Source organism: Anser anser (assembly GCF_964211835.1).
Source record: "Anser anser genome assembly, chromosome: Z".
In the NCBI taxonomy this organism is placed as follows: Eukaryota; Metazoa; Chordata; class Aves; order Anseriformes; family Anatidae; genus Anser; species Anser anser.
Window position 1 is genome coordinate 87,606,566 of NC_139723.1, and position 16,086 is coordinate 87,622,651.

General features: G+C 44.6%; 1 protein-coding gene across 5 annotated transcripts in view; it reads left to right on the top strand.

Annotated features, from left to right (window-relative positions):
• LOC310890202 (WD repeat-containing protein 7) overlaps positions 1 to 16,086 on the top strand; it is a 114,116-nt gene that overhangs the window by 47,923 nt on the left and 50,107 nt on the right. For all 5 annotated transcript variants that reach the window (XM_083818920.1, XM_083818923.1, XM_083818924.1 and 2 more), the window contains one exon: positions 8,592 to 8,813. In XM_083818920.1, the coding sequence (XP_083675046.1) occupies positions 8,592 to 8,813 (222 nt within the window). The remainder of the gene's footprint in view (positions 1 to 8,591; positions 8,814 to 16,086) is intronic.

A 16,086-nucleotide genomic window follows, 5' to 3' on the forward strand; every position in this document is an offset into this window, starting at 1 on the left:
AAAGCTTTAATTTTACGTACTTAAGCAAGAGAGAAAAAGAGTGGAGTTGGTCCTTTTCGTTCCTTTACCAGTCTGTGCACTTGGATAAATAAATAGATGATCTAAGATTCAATAGGCCAATAGCAGCATATAATAGCTATTCAGAGGCAATTAAACTGCCTTTTTTTCATGCCGGCATGTGAGCGTGCCCTTTCCCAACCTTCAACTTGATTTGTGGTGATTCAAAATTAACTTAAAAGTCTTGTTTGCTGACAGCTTAAAGCTTAATTGACTGAAAGCCAAATAGAGCGCGTTCCGCGTTCAGCCCTCGGCGAAGCCGCGCGCCGCAAGGCAGCGGCCGGGGGCCCTGCGCCCGGCTCCGCACCGCCGGTGCTGTGCACGCGGGCTCTCGCCCAGCACAGCGGGGGGCACGGAGCTGCTGGGGGGCTGCAGGAGGCTGCCGGCCGGCCTGCCCTGCCCTGCCTCCCGCTGCGGGTGCGGGGGCTTCCCCCTTCCCAAGGGGGCAGGAATGGGAAGAGGAGAGCGACGCCTCCCTGCTCGCGCTGATTGCAACGGATCCAGAGGTGAATTCTGTGGTTCCAGCGGGATCCGCACCAGTGTGACGGAACATTGCTCTGACGACTCTGCTGACAAACACAGCAAATAAGCATTAAAACGTGCATCACCCACAGGTGCAGAGGCAGACCTGAAAGGTGGCTGGGTGCCTTCAGCATCGTAGCAGGAACCCCGTGGTGGGCAAGGGGCGAATGGTCCCGATACGGCCCAGTACAGGGCATCACCAGCGCGTCCGTGTCGTGTTGGGGGCAGAATGCACAGCGAATCGCAACCCCTATCTCAGCCTCAACACTCTTTCTTACGCTTCTAAAAGCCTTCCGTTTCCCTCAATATTTCTGTATACATAACATTTTCTGTAGAGAAAAAGCTCGTTTTGTTTGGGAGTGGTGATGCCCAACACGACACGTTGTTCCCATGCCGTGCTCACTGGGGGCAGATTTGCTGCCCTCGCAGCTGAACGTTGTCCCCCCCCCGTGGGGACCGATGCCAAGCATCACAGGGGGTGCCTCCAAAAATAAACACAACAGTGGTTTTTTGTAGTTCAGAGTGATCAGTAAGTATGTATTCGATACATCTTCAGGATGCATTAAATCATTTCAAATTAAATAACGTCTTTAAGCACTGGGAATGTATTTTGATCTGTCAAAATCAGAAAGATCTTAAAAGCAAAGTACCTGAAATTGCCAGAGGAGATATAAGTGCATCAGAAAAACATAATCGCACCTTACGTGCTTTCTCCTGTAAATTCTTAAAGTTCCGCTCACATGAAAGTCAAATTTTAGTGTATGAAAGATAAAGAACATGGATTCTGATATTGCTCTATTTCTTATTGATTTCTTGGCAAATCATAGCTATCTAATTTTTTCTGCCTTCCTATTGATTTCCAATGGGAACAACGTCTTTTTCATAAAGCATCAGGAAAAGTTGCCATTCAGTTTCAAAATGACTATAATGTAAAATAGTTTTATGTTCCTTTCAATAAAATCATAATCATGCTTCAGAATGTGAAGCCCAGATTTGTATTGGCTTTATTGAAGTTTTACCTATGTCCACGCTGATCTGAAACTCGGGAATGGATTCCCTTAATTGACTCTCATTAACAGCTTATCGAAATCTTTTTTTGGGGGGAAAAAAAAACCCGCCTTATGTTTACATTTTTCTGGCTTTAGTTATGCGCAAGCTAGTTACTCCTAATGCAAACATTAATAATACAATCTTGCTCTATTTTGTGATATTTGGGTTGCCTGATGGAATTGGGAATTCTGTATAATTTAATGGTAGAGTTATGTAAATAGTTGGAGTTGTCATACATTTGTAAAGACAGAAGGTAAACATTACTGTGTAATTTTCATAAGACTGATGGGCTCGTGTACAAAATGTGCTTTTCTACATGTGGTGAGTACTTTGTGCAGCCACCGCTCCAGTCTATTGCAGCTTAGCAGCATTTTCTTCTGTGCTGTGCCATTCCTTTTATCGCTGAATATTTCAGTGTACTGCAGCCGTAGGAACACAAAATGGGTGAGGATGCCTCTCCTCACACGGCTAAGAGCAGAGGAAAAGAGTCAAAGACAAAATGGATTCTCTGCTGTTCAGAGGGGGGAGTATAGGACACTTCTCCTTCAGTGTCATTAGCTTTTATTTAAAGCACCGGTAATGCATCAAAACTCCCCTTCTTACTAGTGACGTTAAAATGATCGTGATCAAAATTTTGAACAGGTATCACAAACAATTAAGTGCTTTTATTTGTGACTCATTTATTTAGATAGCAGCGCTGAGGGATACGGATTTCTGGAAACAAAATTTTCTGCAGCACAAATCTGCATTTAAAAATGGAAGTAATGAGGTCAGGGTCCAATTAATACTTCATAACTTATATTTGTGGTTTTCGGCTGTGATATGAGACAATCCAATGTTGCTCTGGTAAATTTATTCCCGAGTTATTAAATACTTCAGGCTATATGGCATTCAGTGGAATTAAATGAGTTGACGATGATGATTGCTTAGTTGAGCTTGTTGCTGAAAACGCATGCTGAGGAGTTCAGCTAATTGGTTTCCTTGCTTTTTGAAAGGAAATAAAAACATTTTCAGCACACAGCTCACAAAGCGTTGGTGAGAAAATGAAAGGTAAATGCTAAGAGATAATAGCTGAACTCCATGCCTGTATATTCAAAAAATGAAATTTGTTATTGCTTTACTTGCTGTCAGATAGTAAGTTTATTAAATGCTTTTTGTTTTTGTGATTACAGACAGAAAGGGACTGACTTCACAGCGTGTTACGGGCAGAAAGGGACTGACTACAGCAACTCCAGTAGTTGCAGTTAGATGAAATCAGTTTGTTACCGGTTTCCTATGGCCTCGTTTTAGAGTAATAATCGGCACTCGAGTCAGTGTTTCCAAAAAAAAAAAAAAAGAAAAAGAAAGAAAGTTGCAGAGAGAACAAATAAAACTCTATAGCCGTATGAAAGTAATTAATAAATATCATCTATGACTAGCCTATCTGAACACGTGAAGCACACTGGCACTTGGGCGATGCTGTTCAGCTTTTCCAAGGTACGAAACATTTTTGGTAAATTCAAAGGGTATGAGTGAATAGAAAAATAACCATCTTACACATTTTCCTTTTGGTTTCTTGCAAGACAAGGTCGAGTAAATTAAACGCTCGTTTGTGCAATTTGTAGGACAGGCTTTGCACGTGGAATAGGCTTACCCGCCGTGGGCAGTGGTGTAAGAGTTGGGTTTTCGGCGAAGCCGTTGTTTGCAGGTATGCTGGGACAAGGAATTGCACTGTTAAGGTGCGGTGTAAACATCCCTAAGTGCTAATGAGCACGCGGCAGCCTGTACTAATGCGTAGCGGATACCGAACAGATTCAGGCGTTGAGCTTTTTAGGAAGAATGAATGATGGCTAATGATTATTTAATGACAGATCTCTGGACTGAAAGGCACTTAGCACTCAAAGTGTACTGCAAAGCCTATTTCTCAAAGCTTCCGACAGGTTTATTTGGTCTCACCTTGAGTAGAGCAGTGCCGTATTGATTTCATTGGGGTGGATTTAAACACACTATTGGCTTAAAATAGCACCACCTATGCAGAAGAAAATCAGCGCCTTAACCCTTATGGTTGCCAGTAGCGGCTAGGTGGTGTTTTGGTTGTAGGGTAACAGATTCCTGGCAGGTTTGCTTATCCTAAATACTGTCATTTTTAATTAACATATACATTGCAATTTTTCAACATTTGTTATCCTCATATGTCATGTGGATACAGCGCAGGGATTTACATGTGGGTTCTGACCTCCGGGTACCTGACCAGAGGTGGGCAGCGGAGTCAGAGCCATGGGATTTCACATCAGCTTGTAAATGACTGAACAAAAAGTCATTCTTAATTCAAATTTTGTAAACATTTTTTTTTTGGGGGGGGGGATGGCTGCAAGTCTTTTCTTAAAAATAAATAAAAAATTAAAATAAAAATTGTATACTTATCTAATCGATGTTATTATTTACCATGGGAGGTTTTATCATTCTGTTCTCCTTCTTTCGAGGGTGCTGCAGCTGGCTAGCTGCGTAAAACCATGTTACTGGCACCACAAAGGGAATATGTTATCAAAAAGCAAACCAGAAAAATGTCCTGGCTTTAATAATACAAAGCTATGTGACTTACTGATATTTAATTATTAAACTTGTCTGTTGTAAGATGCCCTCTGAAATATTAGAAAAATAAAGTTTAAACGCTTCCAGTTTTTACAGTAGTGACAATGCCCCATTATTTCAAATACTTTCCTGCAGACGTGAGAAGAAAATAACAAGACAGGCGTTATCAAGTAAATCAGCACAGCCTGCCAGTAGGGAGGAGACCTTTTGGGGAGGGGAATCTTAAAAAAGAAAAAGGGAAAAAAAAAGTGATTCAAGAGCAATTCGTTTGCGCATCCTTATCTAAATTTATTTTCAAGTGATGGTATCAAGTCTTCTTTCATGATCTAAACATACGTATCTCTTCCTAAAATGCGTGTACCTTATCAGTGAGAACAATAGAAAATGAGCAGAAATTTTCACAAGATACATTAGTTTCTTCTTCTGTGGCTCCCTTCCTTGTCTAATAGTTTGGTAGCAGATATAAAAGACAGGAAAAGATTGATTTAAAAATACTAATTGTTATGGAACCAAGACGCCTGTATTTCTGTTCTTGAGCAAGTTTTATTGAAACTCTTCATTTCAACTGCGTAAAGGTAATGCTGCAGTGTTTTCTTCTGCTTTTAATCTTTTATAATTCTGCTCTCAATTATAGGAATGGTTAAAAAGTGATTACAAAATGTGTTGTGTTTGTCTGAGCAAGCTACTGTGGGAATCCATGTTTGATTCCCCATCTCATCTGTGCTTCCTGGAATAGCCCAACTGAAGTATTGGGAAGACAGCACAATGACGATTATAAAAGTGCTCAATAACCGTAGGAGACAAACGCTTGGAGGCAGCAATCACAGACGGTCTCGTTGCCTTGCCCCTGCGCTGCCAGAGTCCTGCGTTGTGCTGGACTGGCACGGATCGACTGTCACAGTGGCAGTCAAGTTAAAAATATATATAATTGTAATGGAAGAGAACAAAAGTGAGTTTCGCAAGGTGAGGTTTTTGTCTGCACTCATGTACATTTCATAAATGCTTTGAAGATACGGAGTTGCTTCAGGTAAAAAGAGGTGAGGGGCACAGCGTTAGGAAGGTGTGAATCTTCCATATGTCCAGACGTAGAAATAAATTGCTCCAGAAGGGGGAGGAAAAAAAAATTGTACTTTTGCCTCTTTTGTGTATGCGGCTGGCCCTGGCCCTGGCCCGCTGCTTGCAGCTGGGAGCGTGGAGAGAAGCAGCAGGGCTGGGCCATGGGGAGGCTCGAGGCTGCCCTCACCCAGGGGCCCAATTTTCTCTTGCACGTTGCCATTTACACCCCAATACCTTTTCCTATTGGCACCCGGTATCCTGAATTTCCGGCAGCGTGGAGGCATCCGCGGAGGCATCGCACGGCCGTGGGGTGCGTGCGGGTTGTCACAGCTCCCGGGGCTGCGGTACCTGCGCAGAACCACCTCTCGTAAATCCGCCCGCGGCCTTCATTCACATCCATTGATCCCTATTCCAGTTAAACCTGAGGAACTTAATTTGTCTTTTAATCCTTTTATTGTAAGCCAGGATAAAATTAATTTTACCCAAGAACTGTGCAAAGCCAATTAACGTGATCTTTAGAGTTATTTAGTAAAGTGCTCCAAACTGTTAAATTTACCCTGACCTCGTGGCTGCACTCTCTGACTGCTTTTTAAATGAAGCAATCAATAGCTCGCAGCCTTTTAAACAATTTAAACTTCGGAAATGCTTTACCTGTATTTTAAACCCTTTATAAAGATGCTTTGTTGCTTTGTGTTACCTTCCCCTAAGCAGGTGGGTAGGTTTAAGTCCCACAAGCCGACGCGTTTTGAAATATTTAACGCGGTCATTTCGTCTGAAGGAAACCCGGATAAGCAAAGCCACGGACACGATCGGTTTCTCTGCTCTGCGGTACCGGGAGCCTGCTATTTTTACAACTAAAATGTAGAGCGTTTTTGTCCTCTCACCAGCGTAGCCTCTGTTTTCCACATAGAGCTATTTGAGGTTATTAATTTTCTCCCTGTGATAGGGTGATCAACCGTCCTGTCAAGAAAATGGATCTCCGTGTCACCCTTTAGCATGATTAAATGGAGGCACGTCGCGGGGAGAAAATACCAAATTTTCATGAGACAAATGAAAGCGTAGGAAGGACTACTTTTATAGACGTTATTTCATTTGAAAATCTCCCAAATGGCTGTCAGTTTATTTGTTGGAAATCATTGCAATTAATTGTACGTTTCCGCTAGTAATTCAGAAAAAAGTAAAAAATATTTGTGGGTTTTTCCTTTTTTTTTAAAAAAAATTCCTTTGGAGGTTTTGGGGAGGAATGTTGTTGGGAGGGGACTGCCTGTGTTGGTTTTTGGTTTGTTGGCTTGGGTTTGGTTTTAGTTTATTTTCTGTTGTTTTTTGTTGTTGTTTTGAGGTAGAAACACTGTACTGCAGCAGTGAGCAGGATGAAGAGCATCCTATGCCAGTGAAACACTCGAGGAATATTTCATAGCCCGTCCCAGCTCAGATTTATTGTTGGGTTAGCAAAGAGTATCTCACAGCAGCTGCCCCCGGGTTCGTGATTTGCCCTTTGAAGAAGACACGGGGAAGTTGTGTCGAAGCAGGCCTAGGATGTAAAGGATGCTGCACGCCTGCCGTGGGGACGTACCGAAGGGTTAACTTCCTCCCGCTGTAGCCAAAGGCAAGGGCAGGGGAGTGCCCCCGCCGTTTAATTTCCTCCTGGAAGCAGCACATGTGGTCGCTCTTCCTTTCTTCCCCGCCTCGGAGCCGTGGCCGTGGCGGCAGCGCCAGGGTCAGCGCCTTGCCTATTGATCAGCATCCCGCGGCCCTGCTCCAGCATCTGCTCCGCTGGCTGCGCCCCGCGCCTGCCGCAGCACGTCACCACAGAAATCCATAACCAGAGCTGTGCTCATCCAAGCAGGGCCAGAAACTAAATTAAACGGTATAAAACAATCTCGGATCAGGAGTTCGCACCGATTCATCTTGATCCGAGGCGTCACGGCGGGCTCGGTGCAGGCACCTGGGCTGGCCCCGCATCGCCCCGCGTGCAGATGTTGGGGGGCACCGCGTCCGCAGATGGCCGGTCGGATAAGTGATTGCGGAACAATTAGGACTGTTACACTTCTTGCTTTGTCTCCTGCAGCCCCTTTTCATCCTTCTTCCTCTGAAGGCAGTTACTATTGATTTTTTTTTCCCCCCCCTCTCCCTACCATTGTTAAGCTTTTAGTTGTTTTTCAGCTCCCCTTTGGCTGGCACGTTGCTGTCACAGCGGCGACGTTGCCTGAACTGGGATGGCCGCCTGATGCTGGTTCTCAAATTCGGTTAGTCCTTCTCATACGTCGTGTTTCGTGTCCTCCCGAGCCCCGCGAATGTCGTTAGCGCAGGCAGACGCAGCGCGACTCGCTAGTTCGCCCTTCGTTAATCTACGAGCCCGCTAAGTCTCGTTCCGTGCCAGGTGCTGCCTTCTGACAACTCAGCAAAGGTTTAACAGCCGAGCACTGTAAGGAGGATTAAGACTTTGTTATTTTCGTAGCATATATGGTGGGGCATTTCTGGGATAGTGTGAACTAGTAACGTAGCTGAAAGTGAACTGTGCTTGTCAGACGAAAGGAATAATGTACTTCAGCCCAGTAAATTTCTCCCAAGATTTTGTTTCTTTTCCAAAAAAAAAAAAACCACCACCATCTAGTTACTCTAATACAGCCCTGGCATTTTTAATTTCACTAACAACGTAGAATTTAGAGTTTTAGTTAAAATGTATACTATGAGGTTTTTCCACCATTTATGAGAACGTTCATTAAAATACAAAATGCAACATTCAGTGTACAAAAATACTAGGTCAGTTTAATGACATATACCGGTCTGTTGGTATGTTAAAATGTAGTAAGAATTGGAATATGATGGTGTACGCTAACACAAAAGGATGCTTTTTTATAATAGAAGTATATTTTAAAAAATCCATCTCATAAAATAAATGAAAAGATTGATAGTCACCGAAATTCGATGTTAACAAGAAGCAAACCAAATACCACCTTTCACAAAGGCAGGTAAACACGGAATTCCCTGTGTTTCGTTTTTTGTTCTCCAGATGAACAAATAAAGCTCTCTGAAATGTTTTTTTGTTGTTGTTCTTTTTACAGTCAGATTTTGGCAGTTTTTGAAGGGTAGGTGGCTTTGAGGCTGGCCATTGCAAATGCTGGTATTTAGACTTCTACTGCGCGATGCAGGTTTTGAGAAGTAAAATGGCATCATCTGTAGTGGCTGCAAATCCTGGTGAGGGAAGTAACAGTCCTGAAGGCGTTTTAGGTTAAATGGAAACCTCTTTTATTTTCTCTGGGAAACACGATGTTGGGAGTGTTAAGAACAGCCCTGCTATTTATTTTCCTCTTGCTTCTTTGTTTTCATTTTAGGTTGCCTGTCTGGTCTCCCGCAGATGAAGAAAATCTCTACCTCTTACGAAGAGCGCAGGAAGCAAGCTACTGCCATCGTCTTGCTGGGGGTGATCGGGGCAGAATTTGGAGCTGAAATTGAGCCTCCCAAACTCCTGACTCGGCCACGTAGCTCTAGTCAAATTCCCGAGGGATTTGGTTTAACTAGTGGTGGATCAAATTATTCCCTGGCGAGGCATACGTGTGAGTATCCTGGGTGCTCTTTTCCCTTGTTCTGGTGTTTTGGGGTGAGGGTGGGATGGTATAACTCAGTCATATACTTACGTTTCAGTACAAAACAACTCATTAAAAACTTCCTTTCAGAGGACAAAATAGAGTAGAAATTTTGAACGTACAAATAAGCAGAGTCACAATAAGAGGTCGCTAAGAAATTAGTGTGGGTACAGGGAGCAGGGGTGTGGGGAGTGCCCAGGTGTGGGGTTTGCAGCGGTGCTGCTGGAGGGGGCCCCGAGTGCTGCAGGAGCAGTCCTGCAGTCACTGCATTCACTCTTCTGCTGGCTGATCTTCATGTTCAGCACTTGGTAGCTCCTGCTCGTAGTGGAGCTGTTCCTTCTGTAACTGGGCGCTGGCTCGGTTAGCTCGCACACCACACGTACTTTTTGGGAAGTGGATCAATAGGCATCAATAGGAAAACGTACTTGGTGATGCCAAAAAAAAGGGGGGGGGGAGGGCATGATGTCTGGTTTAAAAGTCAGAAACAGATGAATTTAATGGAAAATGCTATATAAAACGTTACATTCTGGTCCCATGTGAAATGTGGTCCTGCAGTGCTACTGTAATTACCCTTGCAACAAACGGTAAGCATGATCTGATGTTATTAGATGGTTACATATCTGTGTATTGACTATTTCATGTTAGCATTGCAAAATCTAATGGAAGCAGATGCACCTTCAGTGCCCTGGATTCCTGCAATTATTTTGGCGAGGTTCCTGAGTATGCTGGTGTGCTTTTGTTATATGTGGAGTCTGACAAAAGTCCCTTCTGTTATCTCTGTAAGACCTCACTGCAGCACTACAGACTCATTGTCAGTATTGCTTGAAGAAAAGTCAACTGTGGGGTTGGTTATGAAATAATCCCACAGCAGAGGATTTCTCCTCCTGCCCTGGTTCAGGCCTCACCTGATGCCCAAGTGCCTTTGAGAAAAAGTGAAAAACACAAATAGTAGAAAATGAGCATGTTGTCTCAGCTCAGAGCTATTCACAACTTCTTTCTCCCAGTGTTTTTATCTATTTGCTTGCTATTTTTGTTACATTAGGCTTAGCAGAGCTGTAAGCTCCATCTTTGAACTCCTATTAATCATCATCTCAGAAACCCTGCACGACTGTCTGGCTGACTGATAGGTTGGAATTCAGGCTTTAATGTAAATGAAGCTTGACACGCTAAAATACTGTAAATTTAGATCCAGGCTATAAAGTAATATCTGAAATGGATGGAAAGCCAGAAGAAGATCAGAACGTTTTTGCCTGTGACGGTTTGGATTCTGAAAGGCAAGCGCTATATTGTTTGCTACTGAGACCCCCTTCACACCCAAAGCAAGTAATCCAGGCTGCAGGTATCACTCACATCTTCCTTTTAGGAGAATTCTTTACACAAGAGAGTTGTTGCAACCCTGAAAAAGTAAAGACTAATTGGAGGAAAAAATACAGTACATGATGGGTTACACTTCTGGTTGATGGTAGCGTTAGCCGTGAACTTGATCATCTCCATCACATTTTACGTACAACCCTTGCTATTATAGTGCTCAAGGAGAGGAAGTTCAGTTGGAAAATTCGTGAGGTCTCCTGTGGGCCTGACTCCCAGCCCGCCTGTGCAAGGGCCTCTCACAAGGGGACACAGTAGGCAAAGGCTTAAGGAATCACCAGATAATGCCATTCTCAGGGTGTTTTTTCTTTCTATAAGCATACTGCTTAAAAATCCATTCTAGTCCTTACTCCATGTATGTAACGGTGCAGAAGGAATTACTTATAAAACCGAGCAGTTGTTCAAAAATAAAACGTTTCTTGCAACAAGTGAAAGCAAAGCTGCATGTATGCACTAGGACTTGCAGTTTTTCTTCGATTTGTCTTATTTTGACTTTAAGGCACCATACAGGTTATTTCTGTGTCTTCCAGTGACATAGAAAATATTCCTTGGCACTTCAAAACAGATAAAAAAGAGCTGATAGGGTGAAGGCTGGTACCTTGTGAAAGGTGGCAGTAGGATGGCATGAAGCAGCAGACACGTAAAGAAGTGACTGCTTTTCACCCACTTTGAATTCTCGGTAGCAGAGCGCCCTGCAGCACGTGCTGAGGGACACCTGGTGCTGGATGGACGTCCTCCAGCACGGAGTCGGCTGCCCTGTAACCGCTCACAAGTGGAGCACAGCTTCGTTTCCCCTGCTCACAACCAGGGGTGCTGGAGGGCTGGGTCTGCTGCAGCCGCCTGCTGCCCACCCCTGTGACAGCCCCTCCAGAAACCGGTTCGGATGATTCCTCTCCTCTGCTTTAGGCTGACTTCATTAAGATGCGGTCATTTTTCAGTCAGTGTATTTCGCTATCATCTACCGAAACTGAGCGGGCCATCTGAATCAATGAGAGAAATCGCGTGTGTCCTAAAAGCGCCGTATTTTCTATTTCAAAAGAACTTGCCAAAATGAATTACTTCTTCATTTACGCTGTTAATGTGTGCATATTTTTTGCAGCGTAAGTTGCGCACGTTGTGATTTACTATATTTAAGAAAATAGTAATTGTGACGATGCCTTTTTGAGAGAGTGGAATTCTGAAATCCATACAGTGACCTTGCCTGACATCCTGCATTAATCTCTGTTGACCTTACAAGTAGTTCATGAGATATTTAATTATAAAATGCCACCCAAAGAATTTCTCATTATAGATGCACCACATTGCACTTAAACTGCAGCTAATGCTGTGTTTATAAAGTTAATGGGCTGATAAATCTGAATGACTCTTCTGTCCTGAATATGAAAATCCTTGATTCTGTTGTTAATGCAGTGTATTTTTCAAAGCATCTGCCGTCAATATAGTTATTAATGATAAGCATTTTGCCCTTTAACTCAGTCAGTGTCATATGTGACAGCACGTTCACGGCGTTGAGTTATTTATATTGTTTTTGCAGGCTGTGTGTTCATGCTTCCTTCCTTCCAAAGCGAATTTTAGGGTTTCCGTGCTATAATCCACGGCAGTCTCTCCAGTTTTACTAAATTACTTAATCTGAAGCCAGCCAGCAGTTAGGTTCCTAACTCAGGCTCATGAAACCATTTTTTATTTTTTAATTATCATCTCCCCAGTTCCTAGCAGCTGACTTCCCGCCTGTTAGGCGGGAGAAGCAAGTGAAAATTCTAGATAGAAATAGAAATACACGTCTCCATGATTGTACAGGGCCACACGGTCTGTTGTAAAGGGGGTTTTTTGTTGTAGGGCCGTGTTGGTAACACTTCCCATGTTTGAGCAGATACCTTTACACTGTTTAGCTGTGTCTCTGGAAGCTTGCAGCAAAACAATGAAGTCATTAGCCTAGCATGAAGAAAAGATTTATTTTTCAAAGCCAGTGCAATTTTAACAGCATAGGAAATTTATCACTCCTGTGTTTGAATCGTGGCTCTGCCGTTAAGGGAGTAGCCTTTGTGGTGGGGTGTGCCTGCGTCGGCCTTCGGAGTCCTCTCTGAGGGAAATCTGTCAAATTTGAAAAAATTCTTAGATCTGTGGAAACTAGGTCAGAAGGGGCCTCAGAGATCATGGAGTTAATTTCCCCGCCACGATGTTTCTCCTAATCTTAAGCCGTTAAACCCCGGAGGCTCGGTGGGCTCCCGGGAAGTCTGCCTCTCGTGTTAACCCGCACCCCGCAGCGTGCCCTGGCTCCCAGCGCAGGCCTGTGTTAACCCGGCAAGGTGCAGGTCAGTGGAAATGTTTTATTCTCCCAAACACACGTTTATGTTCTTCTCTTACGGCTAAAGCTCTTCAGGAGCTGCTTTGAAATTGATACCCATTTTCCAGCAGGCTTTTCTGTATCCAGAGGAGTGGTTTGCAGAAGTATACAGTCGTTTTCCCAGCGCTCCAGTAAGCTCAGGGGATGTTTGCTTCCCACTGAGAAGCAGTTACAAGAATGATTAGAGCTAATTTCAGTTCTGAATATAAAATCCTTCAGTGTGATACAGTTTGAAAATACTTAATAGGTTCATACGACAAATCTTGGGGTACTTTTCCTTTGCTGTGTGAGAACTTCAGTCCCAGAGCAGTTCTCTCCTCTAGCAGGGGCGTGCCATCACGTATGTTGACTCCAAAGCTCTGTTATATAGATGCCAATGAGACACGTTAAGGTTGCCGAGACCCATTTTTCCATTTTTGTAAGATTGCTGCTAGGAGTTTCAGAAAGTTTTGCAGCTACGTTTGAAAGCTAGGAATTTTGCATTCTGTGTGAGGCTATGGAGCCCTCTGTAGTAATCAAAAATCAGTCTGTACACACCTCTGTACTTAACTGTGCAGGCTTTATCCCCTGCAGCCTGTCCCTCCTAATCTCATGCCTCTCAACTCTCTGCACTCTGCTTCAATGGAAAGAGCTAGAGATTTACTGCATTAAAAATACAAAATTGAAAAGATTTTGTGCACTATCAAGGAAGCAAATAGCAATTTTCTTCTTCTGCAGACTAGCTGGTGGTGCCACCACTTCGTTACATTGCCAGATACTTCCCTCTGTGAGTTGTCTTCTCTGTTGTCTGAAGCATTCAGGTGTTGGACCTGAAAGTTGGTATTAGTTATGTTTAATTAGAATTCGTTTGGAAAACATCTTCTAAAATGACTTCATCATTTAGAAGAAGGGTAGAGATAAAGATTTAAGTTTAGTTTGAAAAACCACATGGCAACTGCTCCACGAGTTCTGTAATTCCACGGTGCAGAGCAGGGGTTTGAAGTCCCTGGGGCATCACGATGTCCGGCTGGGCATCTCCTCGTGCCCTCCTGGAAGGGACGTCGCTCTCTCCAGACCCGTGCCTTGCTTCACACCGACCTGTTCGGTGGCTGCATCGCTAGAGCCACGCCTGGGGGAAGCTGCTGGCTTCGAGGGGAGCAGGGCTCGGGTCTGTGGGGCAGCGCCGCGTCCGGCTGGTGCTGGGTCCCCGCGCAGCGCAGCAGCACCCGTGGGAGCAGAGCTTGGCCTGAAACCTCTTCTAATGTCTTTTGATCCATGAGGTCTGTGTTGTGAAAACATTCAAATTTCCCCTCCAGACAACGAGGAGACAACCCTGGTGAGGGCAACGTCGCTCCCCAGCAGTTGTGCTTGCCTATCGCAGAGCTGGCAGCAGCAATTAACGCAGACGAGCGGCCGCTCAGGATCATCACTTGCAGGAGCAATAAATCAGCCGAGCACCTGAACAGCAGCCTTTCAGGGCAAATTAAGCAAAGTGGCTCAGTAACTTAATTTAAAAACAAACCTAACAACAACAAAACACCCGCAACCTGGTGATTAAAGCAAATAACTGGTTTTATTGCTCGTCGTGAGCAATTGCTATCAGCGCATGCCATATTCTTGGCTGTATTTTTATGTCATTTATGCAGGAAGATGCTCATGGATCCCGTGGTTGGTGGCATTATGCTGACTCTTTTGGATCTGTATGTTTCAATCAACGCGCTCTGAAATTCATTACAAATCCAAGGTGTGGTGCGGTGTGGTTTTGTTTTCCCTCAAGTTGTGATTAGATCAGTGTCTCAAGCAAAATTTTGTCCCTGAAGGAAAGAAAAATGGAAAAATGGTGGTTTATAAAAATCTATACCTTAGCCTTAGAGATAATATTTAGAAAAAATAGTCAATCCGTATGACAGAAAACAGTCAATCTTTGTGGCAGATATTATGCCCTAATTTAAATCTGTTGGTATTTTTTTGTTATTGACTTTAACAACAAAATGCAATCTGAAAAATTAAATTTACCTTTTTACCCAAATCCTGTAAGGGATGAGTGATCTGAATTCTGTATTTTTAGTCAGAGGTTTCTTTTTGCATACCCAACGTATGCAGAAGGCCCCTTGCTGCAGGCCCCGTCTCGCCTCGGAGCCGCTTCCCGGAGCCCCTGGAGCCCCTCCTGGAGCCGCGGTGTGATGCTGGGAGCCGGGGGGAGCTCTGGGGGAACCTCCCCACCCTGCGAGGTGTGCAGCCCCCGGTTCAGGCTCTTAGGGCTTCAAGCTGAGGCCGTGTTTTGACGTCCTGAGGGAAACGTACGCACAGGAAGCGGCTGTTGTTCAGGGAGCAGGATGCCGCCCAAGTACATGTGATATCAGGCTAGCGGCATGTACCGCAAACGTCTTTTGTTTCCCCACGTTTACAAGCAGTAAAGTTTGTGTTAAGAGACGCCGAAGTGCTGCAGCGAGGCCCGTGTGTGTCCGAAGGAAGGCAAAGCTCCGGCTCTGGGGCTGGGTGACGAGAACCGGGGGAGGAGCGCTCAGCTGCGCGCTGGGCCTGGCCGGTTCTGCGTGCCGCGGCTCATCATCGCCATAGACGCGTTCTGGCCACATAGCTTTGTGAGCGGGCATGTTATCGGAGACACATTCTTCTCTCCCTGATGTGGGTGCTGAAGGGCCCTCTCTATTGGAACCTGATTCCCATTTCCATCTCGCACAAACAGCCTGGGCTGGGGGGCTGACGAAGGGCGCTGAGCACCGCTGACGGCACGGCACGCAATAACCGCTTGGCGTACGATAGATCATGCGCAAAGGCTAGCTGGCTGTGCCGTGCTGGTCGCCTGTGTTGGGAGAGCTGGTCTAATGCGAAGGGAAAGCAGCCTCTCCCCAGGGAGGGATCCCCAAAGCACTGCAGGTCTGGTTTTGCTGTGTCTTATATGGCTGATACCTGCTTTGAAATTGTGGTTACGTTCAGAGACGCTGTTTGGCACAGCAGGTAAGTTGTATTGAAATACTGCAGTGGGCTTTAACAACCAGCAAACAGTAGTGTGCTTGTGCATTAGGTTACATTACCTACATGCAATTTTACCAACTTATAATCTGTATGTTTTGTATGTCAAGTGGGAAAACCAAAGTCACAAGTGCCTTTTGCTGTTCAGCGTCTGTATTAAGTAGTGCCCAAATGTTGTCAATCAATAGTGTGAATGTTTAAAAAGAGCACTTCAAAATAACTTTATGAACTGTTGCTTAATAAGCTGTGACGAGTCAATAAATCAGCCTGTGCTTGCCCTTGTAATGAGTGAGATGAAGGGAAACTCAGAAACTAATTTAATTCATCATACAAATTAACATTATTCCTTCATTAGGCTTGCAGATGCCAAGCCAAGCATCTTTACCTTAAAAGAAAAGGAGAGAATTCGGAGTTTCAGCATCTCACAGAGGTGTGTCCCAGAGCGATCCCAACCCCGGCGGGGCCGGGGGCGTCCCACCGCCCGCAGCAGGGCCGTCGGGGCTGCCTCGGTCAGCGTCCCGCTGTACAGCTCCCACGGGTATGGCACGTCGCTGCAGG